Source organism: Barbatula barbatula (genome assembly GCF_947034865.1).
Source record: "Barbatula barbatula genome assembly, chromosome: 25".
NCBI lineage: Eukaryota > Metazoa > Chordata > Actinopteri > Cypriniformes > Nemacheilidae > Barbatula > Barbatula barbatula.
Window position 1 is genome coordinate 1,708,764 of NC_136788.1, and position 14,150 is coordinate 1,722,913.

The following is a 14,150-nucleotide window of genomic DNA, read 5'->3' on the forward strand; positions in this document are numbered from 1 at the left end:
CTTGCCATTAGCGGTTCAGGAGACTGTCTTATAGGCTAGAGCCCCGCCTCTAGGCGGTTATACGCTTATAAGTGGCGCCATTTTGTCCTGGTGTTCTCCCTGGGAGGAGAACCCGCAGAGTTGCCTGATCGAATCAGTGCTGACCCGCAGGTAAGTATCTCTGTCAGCGCGACCTGGTCACCAGGTTCCTCAGGGGCGCGAGAAGGGTGTATCCACCTTGTATTTCTCACGTCGTCCTGAGATCCGGTCCTGGCTACGTGCCCAAGCTTCCCACCACTCCATTCCGGGACCAGGTGGCGAACCTGCAGGCGCTCCCCTCCGGGGAGGAAGACCCAACCTTTAATGTGTGGTGTCCAGTACGCGCGCTGCGCCTCTATCTGGACCGCACACGGAGCCTCAGAAGCTCTGAGCAGCTCTTTGTCTGTTCTGGGAGACAGCACCCAGGAGGGCTGTCTCCAAACAGAGGTGGCGCACTGGATTGTGGATGCCAACACGGTGGCATACCAATCCCAAGATCGCCCATGCCCGCTCGCAGTGAGAGCCCACTCCACTCGTGGGCACTGGCACAGGGCGCCTCTCTGGCAGACATTTGTAGTGCTGCGGGTTGGGCTACGCCCAGTACATTCGCGAGGTTTTACAATCTCCACATGGAACCAGTTGCAGCCCATGTCCTTAACGCCGCCAACATTTAGGTTGGGCTCCTGGTTTGGGCGTATGCCTGCGAAAGTGCCTTCTCCCCTCCTCGGGGGAATGTGTGTACTAGTGCAGAAATAGATTTGCAGGGCATGAAAAAAACATGCACCGTAAATGCACTGTACATGAAGTGAATTAGGCTTTAGACACTTTGCATTTTGATTGCACTCCTTGTTCACATACTGTACTTGCAAATTCAAACCAGTGTACTATTTCTTGGCCGTATTTGTACAAGTGTTGCCTTTATAATAGTGATTCCAGTGCTAAATCAATGCAGACAGTTCAAATAGACTACACAATTGGGAGGTGAGTACATTTCTGCTGAACTGTTGTTTGATAGAAAATCTGAATGTCCAGCATAGACTGTTTAACTGTTTCTGAGAAGACGGAATTGAGGCAGCCCTACCTTTTATGCAGATGGGGTGGTTTCCAGTCCAGTTGCCGTTTGGCTGACACGTCCTCTGTGCACTGCCACTCAGAACATAAGAGTTGTTACAGAAAAACTTAACTGTTTCTGTAAGGAGTTCAGGTACCAACTCAAAGTAACCATGATACAATGGTGCCAGTGGAGGACAATGTCTTCCTTCACAGAGAGAATAAACAGAGTGAGTTAAAGGTATAAGAAAAACCTTTTAAGTTATCATAGATAAGTACATTAAAGTCACCAAAACGGTGTGTACATTTGCTACCAATGTGGACCTCGTCAAATAAGTTACAACTGGGACTTCCTGTGACCCAGTAAAATCATAAGGAATTCCCTCTCACCTCCTAATCGACAGGGGTCTCATATGCTTCTTTTGGACAAAACTTCAAAAGGTAAATTATTAAGACTTTAAACATCTTTTCTTTGACAAACCTACAGATATGTATCCTAGAAGCACCCCGTATTGATATATTGTACACTTCAGGCTGTTGAAATGCTTTGTATGCAAAAGCACATTTCTGCCCAGCATTTTTGGCTTAAATCTGCTTTATTTTTGTAAAAAAACTTTGTTCCAGAAAAATAAACGGCCCAAAACGGACAATTAAGTACTAAACGAGGTAGTACCAACTTCAATCTCTGGGTACCAAATGAGGGTGCCGAGAGGAGCAAAATGGTCATTCGTAGTCCCCGGGTCGGTTCCGGGTTCATTGTACGATGGCAACTATGAAAATAGGCAACTATGAAAATAATTGGATAGGTTGCAGGTGTCAGAGGCTCCCATAAGGCCCGCGGAGGCCCCAGAAGCCCGAAACTTTACAGAAAGTTGCGCCACGTAGCTCTCGAAGGTATACCTAGAGGATTAGGTCGAGATATGAGACTAAATATTTTTATACAACCGAAGCAGGCGTACAATTGAGGTTTACGAGGATAGCCCTAAAACGTCTAGATCCACCTACTTTTCATCACAAATAGAAAATAACCACCATTTATTTGACACAGAAGCTAAATGAACACTAAATAAATCGTCAGCGACTTCTGATTTTGGATTTCAGCAAAGCAGTGATATGGAAGTTTTCTGACAACATTTCCTGTGATAAAATTACAATTTTAATTTCATGGACATTTTTTACACAACACATTCTGGAAATCCACAAAAAAATGTGCAATAATATGTCCAATGTTACTATGAGCATTAATTATTGTGTGCAATGTGACCTCAATTTGCAATTTGCACTTTTAGTAGTGAATATTAAGAATTCAAAGGATGAGTAAAATGGGACTGTGAGTGAATGGATAATGTTTTATTAATATATATAGACGGGTACCAAAACCCGGTATTAAATGGGCCCCGGGGCAAAATGATGAAAGATTATCGGTTCTGCTTTCGGTCCTCAGGAAAAAATCTTATATGTTATTGCTACATTAACGTTATCTTGCATATTTGATCTCAACAATAGTTTCTAATTTTTAATAACACCAAGAATTTTGTCTTCGGCGCATGCATATTGGTTATTCCCAGCAGAGTGTTATGTCACGTGTCCAACTAAACGTTCAAAAGTTCTAAAACGTTCACTTCACCAAAGTGCTGACAGTGACAATCCATTCATTATAGAGATGTTTCCTTACCATTGATTGTGAGGTTCTCTGTTCCAGCAAATTCACCTTCAGCCTTGTTTGGTTGAGATTCTTTTTGTATTTCTTTCAATGAGATTTCTGTTGGCCTCTGTATCATTGTATGATCTTTTAACTCTTCTGTAGGTTTGACCGGGATTGTTGTGCTTTCAGCTGTTTTGCTTACTGTTGATACTTCTGGGCTTCCAGTAGCAGCTGTCAGGGGAATTGTCTCTATGTTGTCTACAATGTCATTTTTATCGACAGATTGAGTGACATTTGCTGTGTTTATAGTATCTATTTCATAAAGAATGTTTTCTTTATTATCTTCAGTGAAACTTAATATTGTGTATTTGGGTCCATCAGTTATTTTTTGACTTTTGTACTTATCATTTTCTGTGTGATTGTTGGATTTCTTACTGTTAATTAACACAATATCTACAAAGTCTATGTCCAAACCTGTTGTTGGACTTTTGTCAACTTTCTCGGAATTATCTAGATTGCTTCGAGGTTTCACACTATCATCCTTGTATTTGTCAGTTTCTTCTTTTTTGATTGTGTTAATATTGCTATCAGTGTCCTTATTTTCTTCTTTGTCCTTCGTTTTTTCTTTTCCTAATTCCTTTCTCATGACTTTGCCAATGTCTTTGTCTAAATCTTCATATTTTCCAAACGTATCCTTTCCAGAGGGAGGTTTTTGTGGTTTAATTTCTTTGTCTCTGGCATGTTCGTTTTCTTGCTGGTTTTTTTCATTGGCATGATTTTCCACTGGTCCTGTGGATTTGTCTTTGCTTGTGTTTTGTTTATTTTCAGGTTCAGAAACAGTGTCCAACTCTAGAAGGGAAAACAGGAAGGTTAATGTAATATACATAAAAGGCCTGGTATGGTTAAGTTCAAACTCTAGTGGTAATAGGCAGAGACAAGTTTACCAGTTTTTTTAAAGATACATTTTTATGTTTTTTTGTAATTATTTGTGTATTCGTGGAAAGAACAGGAAGCAAATTGGAAGATAGAAAGGGGTGGGCTGGGTTGGGAAAGGACCTCTAGCCAGGACTCGAACTTGGGTTGCCTGAAGAGCAACGACGCTAAATGTTGGAGCACACCCCACAAGGCCATTGGCTCTAACAGCTCAGCACTTCTTACATTTTTTCTAGGAAGCCTGTATTTTGTATGCGTTGTAAGTGCATTATCAATGCCTGCATTATAAACCTTCTAGTAATTGATCATTAAAACAGTTACAATGCATTATAATGCTTTCCTCCTGCATCTTATGAGTGTTTTTTTATTGCTGAAAGTAAAGTGACAAATGTCTTCTAATAAACACCCAAAAAGCTACATAATGTGTATAACGTCTGTCAGCTGCACTACCCTCGTGCTCCACTAGATAGCACTCTCCCCATCACCCGAAAGTTCATCATTCACTACATTTCCCATAACCCATTGCCCGGACTCACGTCTTGTCACACCCCTAAGACCACTTATTAATACCCCAAATTCTTCATTATTTGTTCGAAATGTTTCGGAAAGAGATTGCAAACCTTTAATTTAAAAAAATCTGAAAAAATATATATTTTTTAAAAGGTGTGCATTGAATTGATTTAGTCAGTTACCTTTGACACAGGTAGGTGCCGTCCCACTCCAAGTGTTGTTGCTCAGGCAAGTTCTCTGGGGGCTTCCATGCAGTTTGAATGGCTTATAGCACAAAAACTGAACAGCAATAACTACATCATTTGGTCCATAAACAAGGAAGTGATTGCCATGATCTGGCTTTGGTGGAATGCCACAGTTTTTGTTAGACACTGGTGAAAATGACATTATGCATTATCTACTAGTAAATGTTTTTGTCCTATAAATGCTGAAATACATTTTGGTAACAACTGTAACCATGGTTCCCTGAGAAAACAAGAAACTTGTCATGGAGCGACTCTTTGGGGAACGGCGGCAGCGTGATGTACCTGAAATAGCATGTGAAACTAGTCAAGGCATAACGGAAGCTAGACAGCAACGTTAATAGCACTCTCGATGTAGATATTTGATTGGCTTCAGAAGACCTTTGTTAAGACCACAGAATCATGTTGAGCAGTTCTTTGATCGATGCATGCACTTTTTGGAGCTTCAAAAAGTTGACGCCCACTAACTCCCATTCTGCCCCTTGGAAATAAAATTATACGTTATAACAGATATACAGAGTTATAACTCTGACTGCATTATTCTTCAAGAAGAAAGTCATATTCAGTCGGTATGCCTTGAGGTTGAGTAAAAGCTTATAGCTTCCGGCAACCGACGTCACTCAAGACTAGTTTCACATACTTTTACAGGTGTGTCACGCCATCTGTTTTTCCTAGAGTCATTCCTTGATGCAGTTTTGAGTTTCCTCGAAAGGAAACACATTTCAAAAACTTTTAATAACTTTTAATCACTGACATTAAGAATTACATTGAAACTAACAACACTAACTACCACATTTTTTTAGATTCTTAGAGATCTTCTAATACTGTGTCCTAACCAGACATGACATGCTGTTGCAGCGCATTAGCAAAGGTATCTTTCCCATTATATCTAGAGTTCTGGTACTTAACATCTGCAACGGCTATACATAAAGAGCAACCGTGGATTCCATTTTATATATTTTTAATGTCACAGTGTTGAGTATGGTTAGGACACAGTCTAATGGGTTCCATTTCTGTCAGTCTCTCGACTTTGTGTCGAACCGACATATGGGGTTTGATCTTGAGAACCTATCATTTCTGATTGTACTTTTTAAAGGGGCCAATGAAATTGGCGAATGGTATAATGCAGTATTGGGAGCAGGGTGTGCGTATTATCAACTATCTCAACAACTGGCTCATCTTGGCGCACTCGCAAGATCTGTTGTGTACCCACATCATTTGGTCCATAAACAAGGAAGTGATTGCCATGATCTGGCTTTGGTGGAATGCCACAGTTTTGAATCCTCCTCAACCGTGCTCCGTACCCTCTTGAGACCTTAACGTGCTAGGGCCCAGAGCACCTGGGGGAGGCCGCTCAACCTCATCTGACGATGAAGATGGCTCTCCTAGTGGTGCCCGCTGCAGCAAACAGGATATGCTTCTCAGGTTCCTCAGCCCCAAAGGTGAATGAATGGGGCCATCTTCCTTGTATACCCTATGGGGTGGAGACTGGCCCGTCATACCATTTGCCAATTTCGTTGGCCTTTAAAAAAGTACAATCAGAATCTCAATATTAAACCCATCTGACGGTCCCTTCATCAGGGAACTGAGGTTACATACGTAACCAAGATGTTTTTAGTTTCCTCACCACACTGTGGAGTTGGTGTACTCCATGACCCATCCAACAGGCAGGTGGCTATCTGGAAGCCCTGTAATGTGTATCCAGGGTCACAGCGGAAAAGAGCATGACCTCCAACCCTTACATCTAGATTCTCTATAGTCCCATGGGCCAGACTCAAATGTCTTCTGCACTCAAGCACTAAAAAAATCAAACAGTATAACATTACAGGAATGTGACATTTTAAAACACAAGGCATGACTTTCTCTTATTATTAGTATTTGTAATAGTTGTTATGAACAAATTAGTGAAACAAGTAATACATCTTTAAAGGCAGAGGTGGAGGGACAAGGGCACTTGGTGAAGCTGGTGGTATGATGGGTCACGGTGGAGACGAGGGAGCCAGGAGCCGAGGTGCAGCTTCCCCTCAGTGTTTGATTTCCGTCACCTGCCCTATGTAATTATCCCTTGTCAGTGTTCCCTTCTTAAGCCCCTTGTATTCATTGTCGAGTGCTGGTTCATCCTACTACAACTTAAATGAGTACCACCCTTCATGTCTTCTTGTCTGGATTACCTTGTTCCTCTTTTGCCGTGCCCAGTCGTGTTTGTGGACTTATTATTTGTATATAACATCATTCAACTGTTTCGATTACAGTCTCGAACAGGTTTGCCCCACTCAGTGACGCACCGACTGAGAAACCTGCTGAAAGTGCCCTAGTTATCATTGAATCTATGGTTCAGAATGTTAACATAGAGGCACCAGCCACCATAGTCAAATGTTTACCCGGAGCCAGAGCGCCTGACATCAAATCAAATTTAAATGTGCTTTTCTCCTGTCTAGAAATATAGCACATAGTCTTAATACTAAAACTTGACTCACTTGGGCCCAGGTCAGGAAGCAGACAGAAAGGCATAACCAACGGTCTGCTAGCCGTCTCACGTTGCAGAATACACAAAATGCACAACATGCGATAATAACTCTTTTAGCATTTAGTCTACAATACAGATGCTTTAGGAATGGCTATTAAAGACACTCTTAATTCCTGGTGTTAGACAACATGTGTCAGGACCCACTTACCTTCGTAATCATACTTTAGATTTAATACTGTCTTACGGTATTAATGTGGACGACGTATTAATCCTTCAGCAGAGCGAAGATATTTCGGATCGATATCTAGTTTCATGCTTTCTTCACTGGCCTATGGCTGCAAATCAAACTCCTTGTTACAAATATGGTAGAACAATAACTTCAACTACTAAAGGTGCATTTCTTGATAATCTGCCTGAATTGTCTCAAATCTCTAGCATGAGTAATAACGCTGAAGTTCTTGACTTTACTATTGAAAAATGTAACTCCACCTTTTCGGAACTGCTAGACACAGTTGATCCTCTGCACTCAAAGAAGATTAAAAATGGCATCCTTACACCATGGTATAATGAACACACTCAAGCGCTAAAGAAAGCGGCACGAAAAATTTATCTAAACTATCTAAAATTATTAGATCATCTAAATCAACAACATGCATGCTAGATACTATACCTACAAAAAACTATTTAATAAAAAAACATTTCCTAGTGTTGAAGTCTATAAAATTACTGTATAAAACCGTTTGAATAAAATGAAACTAAGGAAAATGGTCTTAAAGAATGAGAGCTCTGTCAGGAGTGCTAAGAGCACGATCACTGCACAAGGACATTAGCAAACATTAAGGACAACAACTAGTAAGTAGTGAGGCAAGTTTAAATTTGCATAGTGTCTGAACTTTTTATCATGTTGTATGTTCTGCGATCGCTGTCTCTAGACGGTAAGCTCCACCATCTCACTAAAACGTTGTATGAAAAACTTTCCATGCCGTAGTTTACACAGGACTGGCGGGAGATGTGCATTGATACTCCTTCATTCTTTATGTTATGTGGTTTACTTTGATATTTGAACTGTCTTTGTAGTGTTAAGAGAGGGAAGTTGTGAGTGTTTTTTGCAGCTCCGCCGGCATGTCCTTTAACATCAGCTATAGGCACTATAAATTGCAATTTTTCTGCAATAAACAGGTACAGTTTGCCACAATATTTTCAGGGATTATAGACAAGAGGTTATAGAATAATATTTAATTGAAAAACCTATTTTGACAAAAACAATTTATTTATTAGATACATTTTTTATATTCCTGAGAACGTCACAGCGCGGTATCCGATGGTTTTTCCCAGATCGCATCACAAATTTGTAATATGAATAAGACCAGGGAGTGCAGAGATAACCCCCCTTAGAGTAAAAGAACAAGCAAATGTCATTAGTTCCTAAAGACATTTTAGTTCTGGGGAGGACTCACCCACACTTTTTTTGCTTCTGATGCCCATGGACATAACAACATTTACTACCACCTACTGGCAGTTTTAGTTTCTTATTTAGAATATCATTTCATAAATAAATACATAATTCAATTTTAAATTAAAACATTATGTAACTGAACCCATCTTTATTTTTCTTGGGAAAAATATCACATAGTTAGTTAAATAGGGTAACACAAACAATCTGTTAAAATCAAGACATTCATTTTAAGAGTGTTGCTATGGCCCTATGTATTACGAATTCCTTCAAGAGTCTGCACTTACCATGTTCACATCTCTTGCCAGTATATCCAGCCAGACAGGCACAATGGAAATAGTGATGCGATGCGATGCAGGTGCCATCATGAAGACATGGAGAGGATATGCATGCTACACACATACAGACACATGTTAGTTATTCCATACAAACACTATATGGGCGGTTTCCCGGACAGGATTTAAGACTAGTCCTAGACTAAATTAAATGTTATAGGTGACTTGAACAAAAACAACTTGTAATAACATCTTATACTGTATATCATATATTATAATTTAAACCATGGTCTGTCTGAATACTCGATACCGGCCCACATTTATAAGCGGCCCACCAGGAAATGATATGCCAGCTGGGCACCATGGCCTTTCTCTATATTCTTCAGCAATGAAGGGGTAACATCGTTGTTTTTGAACTTCTGGACTCTACTTTACCAGGTAGAGATGTATACCGTGCTGATAATAAAATAAATAATTGCTATAATTCATTCCAATAAATCCAAGCCTATCCCTAGAGAACCTATCATCTTCTGACTATTTTGAAAAGGCCAATGAAATTGGCGAATAAAATTTGCATGCCGGGCGCTCGCGGCTGGGTACTTCGCACATTGGGCCCGGGCGCGACTCCAAGCCGTGCCCGGCTCAAGTGCCAAGTTTTAGCGAGCTGCATAAGGAGTTCAGTAAGACCTGGAGGGCCCCTTCGGCTCGCTTCCGTCTAGCTGACTCTATCGCCCTCTCTTCCCTCGGGGCGGGGAGGCAGCTAGGGACGGGTGGAGCATGCAGTCGCGGGTATCCGCAGACGGCGGCCACCTGGGGAGCTTGACCTAGACTCACCGTCCAGGGCATGTAAGGTCTCGACATCTCTGGTGTTGAGGCTGGCAGTGCCGTGGGCCAAGCTGCCACCACTCTTACGCCATGGCCATCCTGCAGGCCAGGGCGCTAAAGAGAGCCCCACGGGGTAAGACCGACCCAAGTAGTGCCGCCGCCGTCTGGCCCTCCGGGGACCACGGTGGCAGCGCAGGCTGGGTCGGACGATGTCCACATCAGTGGCCCGGAAAGACGCCTCGGACTTAATCTTGCGCAGGTGGGCGATGTCGAGAAAGGCCACTCTCGCAAGGTTGGCTGATTGGTGGCGCTGTCAAGGACTGCTCCAGCAGCCTTTTGACAGTGTAGAAACAGACCGGCCTGCTGTGACCCAGCCGCCTTTCGGCCGTCGAGGTCTCGCACGTGGTCTGCCCCCAGCAGCCCCGGCCTTCTCCAGCGTCGACTCCGGTTCTGGTGCCCCTGCAGGTGGCCCCCCGGAGGAAGACGTCAAGAGAAGGACCACCTAGAGAGATTGAACCATCGGGCTGACCCAGCCTTGGTCGCTGGATGGTCGGACTGGGGCGGTCCCTGCCGCGTCCCAACACCTTCTGGGCCCCTCCGGGGGCCTAGTGCCCGCCTTCTCATAAGGAGAGGTCTCTCTCTGGGTCCCACTTGCAGCCACTTTCACCCTCTGAAAGATGGTGTTCGGCAACTCGACGTTGCGTCGTGGCGGCACGCAATGGCGAGTATAAAGCAGCCCTCAGCACTCTCGCTTCGACGGTGCATCGAGCTGCGCCATCGCCTGGCAGGTGATTTAGCGGAGCTGTTCCCCCCGGGTGGGACCAGCACTGCTAGTCATTGAACCAACCCCCGCGGGTTGATGAAGCAGATCGTAGCCCCCCCTGTGAGGTCCCTGGGTGCTTGGTTAGCATTTCAAACCATCACGGTGGCTGGGAGTGTGGTCCCTCTCGGCATTCGATCCATTTCGCCGGACTTCGGGCATCCTCTTACCTCAGCAGAGGCAGGGATGTTCCCGTGCTCCAGGCCGGGGCTGCCACCCCTCTGGCGAAGGCGATCGAACCGTCCCCTCGGCCGAAATGTTCAGTGGCTTCTACAGCCGCACTTCATCATCCCCAAAACCAGGGGTCGCTGCATACCTTGAGCAGCACCTTGCAAGGGTGCCGTTCAGGAGGCGCAGAAGCGCGTCCTGGTGTCTGTCAGACGCCAGGAGTGGTTCATGACAACTGACCGCATACTCTCATGTCCAGTCTCCCTCTGCACTGTCGAGGGGCTGGCATGTCAGTAACGGGTCAGCCGGGAAAAAGAGCAGCTCTCCCTGGCGCAGAGCTCCCCTTTTCCTGGTAGAGAACTCAACACTGTCTCCATGACGCACAGTCAGTGCTGAGCTTCTTGAACTTTCAGGCAGCAGCCAGGGGTCCCCTGAAATCAGTTTCAGAGGCTCCTGGGCATGGTGTCCTCGGGTTGACGCACATGGGACCGCGACAGCACTGACTACAGAGATGAGTTCCCTGGAGAGCGTGGCGCACTGGCAGTAGGCGTATCGTCATTACGCCTGCTGCCGTCGCATCCTAACCCCGGGCAGGTCTTGGAGACCGACAGAAAGGGAACGTCTCGGTTACGTATGTAACCTCTGTTCCCTGATGGAGGGAACGAGACGTTGTGTCCCTCATGCCACAACATTAGCCGTCCGCTGCAGCGATCGTGAGATGCTCTCAGCCTCCTCAGCACAAAAGGTGAATGAATGAGCACGCCGGCTCCCCTTTTATACCCGGATATCCGAGGGCGGAGCCCGGCATGCAAATTTAATTCGCCAATTTCATTGGCCTTTTCAAAATAGTCAGAAGATGATAGGTTCTCAGGGGCGAACCCCATCTGTCGGTTCGACACAACGTCTTGTTCCCTCCATCAGGGAACAGAGGTTACATTTGTAACCGAGACGTTATATGTGGACAAATATAGTTTACCACTAGGTGGCGATGTGCCGAAACTGTAAACTCAACCTCAGGTCATGACTGCACTGACATATACCAATTTTTGTTCCCAGTAATTAGCTGTTAGTTGGCTTCATTTCCTATTAAAACATTAAAGTAGAGGTACCATACTCCGCTCAAGATTAATATGAGATGGGCAGAAACTATGTGTGATACATGACCTTTAAACAATGAGCTGTAATGCACACAGTTTTAAAGTGATAAGAACAACAGTTTTCAACTTCAGACCCCATCTCAGAGTGTTTTAAATCAGGATTTCTCAACTCCACTCATGAGGACCCACTTGCTCTGCATATTTTGTTTGTGCAAATCTGCAGAGCAATGGGTGCCCAGGACTGTAGTTGAGAAACCCTGTTTTAGATGTCTTCAAGTTTAGAACACCAACAAGAGTTGATTAAGACATTTTGACTATTGTGTTTACACTGTTGTGTTCTACCTGAACTCTCCTGGAAGATGGCAAAAAACCCATCAAAATTCTTGTAACCATCTGAGACAAAAAGAATGTGGAGAGAATTGCCAGTGCTTCTAAGTGGAGGAGGCCGCTCATTTCCACAGTAACGACCAATTATGCGTGAGTTCAAGTTGTCTCCATCCCTCACTTCCACGTAGTCATACTGACAGCTATAATCAAACTCCACGCTGAGCATCATGAACCTGCGAATGACAAAATAACAGATTAGTTTATTTGTGTTGTTTTATCTGCCTTGAAACACATTTTCACTCTATTTGATAATTTTTCCATTTTATTTCCCATAAAGTTTTTTTTCTTAAACATTTAAATCAGTGACATTTGAGACATTTAATTCTGTGACTTGCTGATACAGACACCCTAAAAGATGCTGGTTGCTCAAAAAGCTCTAAACGCTTTCCAGGATCTGAAGGAGAGATTTACGTCTTCACCTATACTCCATCATCCCGATCCTAATCAACCCTTTATTGTCGAAGTGGATGCCTCCAACACCGGTATAGGTGCGGTGCTCTCTCAACGACACGGACCTTCAGCCAAAATGTTTTCATGTACCTTTTTCTCCCGCAAATTTTCGCCGCTCGCAGGGGGGACTCTGTAACGAGTGAAGCTTCTGCTTCGCTCCTCAATCGCCATGTGAGGGAGCCATCTCCCGAGTATTAACTTTTATCCGGACTTCACTTCCCATAAACCCACATATCGGAACTGATTGCACATGCACCTGATATTCACACTCATTGCGAAGACTTACTTGTTTTGCCCTGGCATCATTACTGAGCGTTATTTCTGTCTGTTTAGCCCTGTCTGTCTATCATGTGTCTACATGGCCTACAAGACCAACACCGGATCTGCACAACGCCAGATCACTGCGGTCTGCAAAGGAACAACGACTAGTGGTACCATCCCAAAAAGGAAAAAAGTCACTCTCCCGTACCTTCTCTGGATCTGTTCCACATTGGTGGAATGATCTACCTGCTGCTACAAGATCAGCAGACTTGGTTGCCATCTTTAAAAAACGCCTAAAAACGCATCTCTTCCGTCAACACGTCGCTGATTGATTTTTCCTAATTCTCTTCCCTTTCCTTCTTTATAATAAAAAAAATGTACTAACCTCACTATTCTTAGCTTTTTATACTGTGCTAGGCTTTAATGGACTAGTTTGATGCACTTGTGTACTTTTGTGGCCTATGTTGTTATAATTGCTTCCAATGTTTCCTCATCTGTAAGTCGCTTGGATAAAAGCGTCTGCTAAATGACTAAATGTAATGTAAAATGTAATGTGTCTATCTATCATGTGTCTGTCTATCATGTGTCTGTCTATCATGTGTCTATCAATCATGTGTCTATCTATCATGTGTCTATCTTGGAGAGTTTAATTATCTTTTGATTGTTTTCTGCCTGCCCTGATTATCTGCCTGTATTTTGACAACGAGAATGCCTACCCTTACAATTGTGTTTGCTGGAGATTGACCAAAGGATCCATTTGCACACTTTATTGTACACCATCGTGGTCGTACAGCCGCCTGTACGACCACGTTGGTGTACAATAAAGTGTGCAAATGGATCCTCATCTTTCTGGTGCTTCATTACATTAAGGTATGATTTTAAATTGCTTTTGAGTTGCTTTTCAAAAAGTAATCACTAGAAACTCATAAACATGAATTTAGTTGATGATTTATTTAAAATGTATATAATTTCTTTAAATTAAATATAAGTAAGCTCTTGTGAATTAACTAAGTACATTCACAAAGTTGATGTTTTAAAATGAAAGTAAAAGTAATTAATTTCCTTTACTGCAGTGTAAACAGTTCATATATTAAGAGTTAGCAGTCCCTTACTCTATTTATACTCCCCCCCCCCACATGTGGTTTGTTCACTTAATCGAGGCAATATGTGATTTGAAAATAATTGTATATTCTTTCACTGTTGTGATTTCTTACCTTAGATCAATTGTAAAAGGCTGGTCCACTTTTAGTGTCCATTCACAGCGGGCATTGGTTGGGTAACTCTCCAGCACCAGGTGACCCTGCCTCCTATGTATCACCCCTCCACAAGCTCAAATAGGAGTCAAGAGTCAGCAAAATGATTTTGTCAAGAATGCATTTAATTTGTATTAAACTTAATTTATTCTGAAATCTGTATCTGTAAACATTTCCATCTTACTCAAACACTGTCTAGTTTTCACATTTTAATATTTTAACTAAACAATTTGTTTTTACCCTTCCTTGAACCGCCACCTTAACGTGGTGGAGGGGTTTGAGTACCCGAGTGACCC

The 14,150-nt window shown here is 43.1% G+C and overlaps 1 protein-coding gene across 3 annotated transcripts in view; it reads right to left on the minus strand.

Annotated features, from left to right (window-relative positions):
• The window catches only part of pamr1b (peptidase domain containing associated with muscle regeneration 1b), a 31,567-nt gene that overhangs the window by 11,113 nt on the left and 6,304 nt on the right, over nucleotides 1–14,150 (minus strand). For all 3 annotated transcript variants that reach the window (XM_079450380.1, XM_079450379.1, XM_079450381.1), the window contains exons 4-10: nucleotides 13,816–13,930; nucleotides 11,846–12,063; nucleotides 8,606–8,710; nucleotides 6,026–6,196; nucleotides 4,339–4,527; nucleotides 2,744–3,562; nucleotides 1,100–1,276 (exon numbers count right to left, since the gene is read on the minus strand). In XM_079450380.1, the coding sequence (XP_079306506.1) occupies nucleotides 1,100–1,276; nucleotides 2,744–3,562; nucleotides 4,339–4,527; nucleotides 6,026–6,196; nucleotides 8,606–8,710; nucleotides 11,846–12,063; nucleotides 13,816–13,930 (1,794 nt within the window). The remainder of the gene's footprint in view (nucleotides 1–1,099; nucleotides 1,277–2,743; nucleotides 3,563–4,338; nucleotides 4,528–6,025; nucleotides 6,197–8,605; nucleotides 8,711–11,845; nucleotides 12,064–13,815; nucleotides 13,931–14,150) is intronic.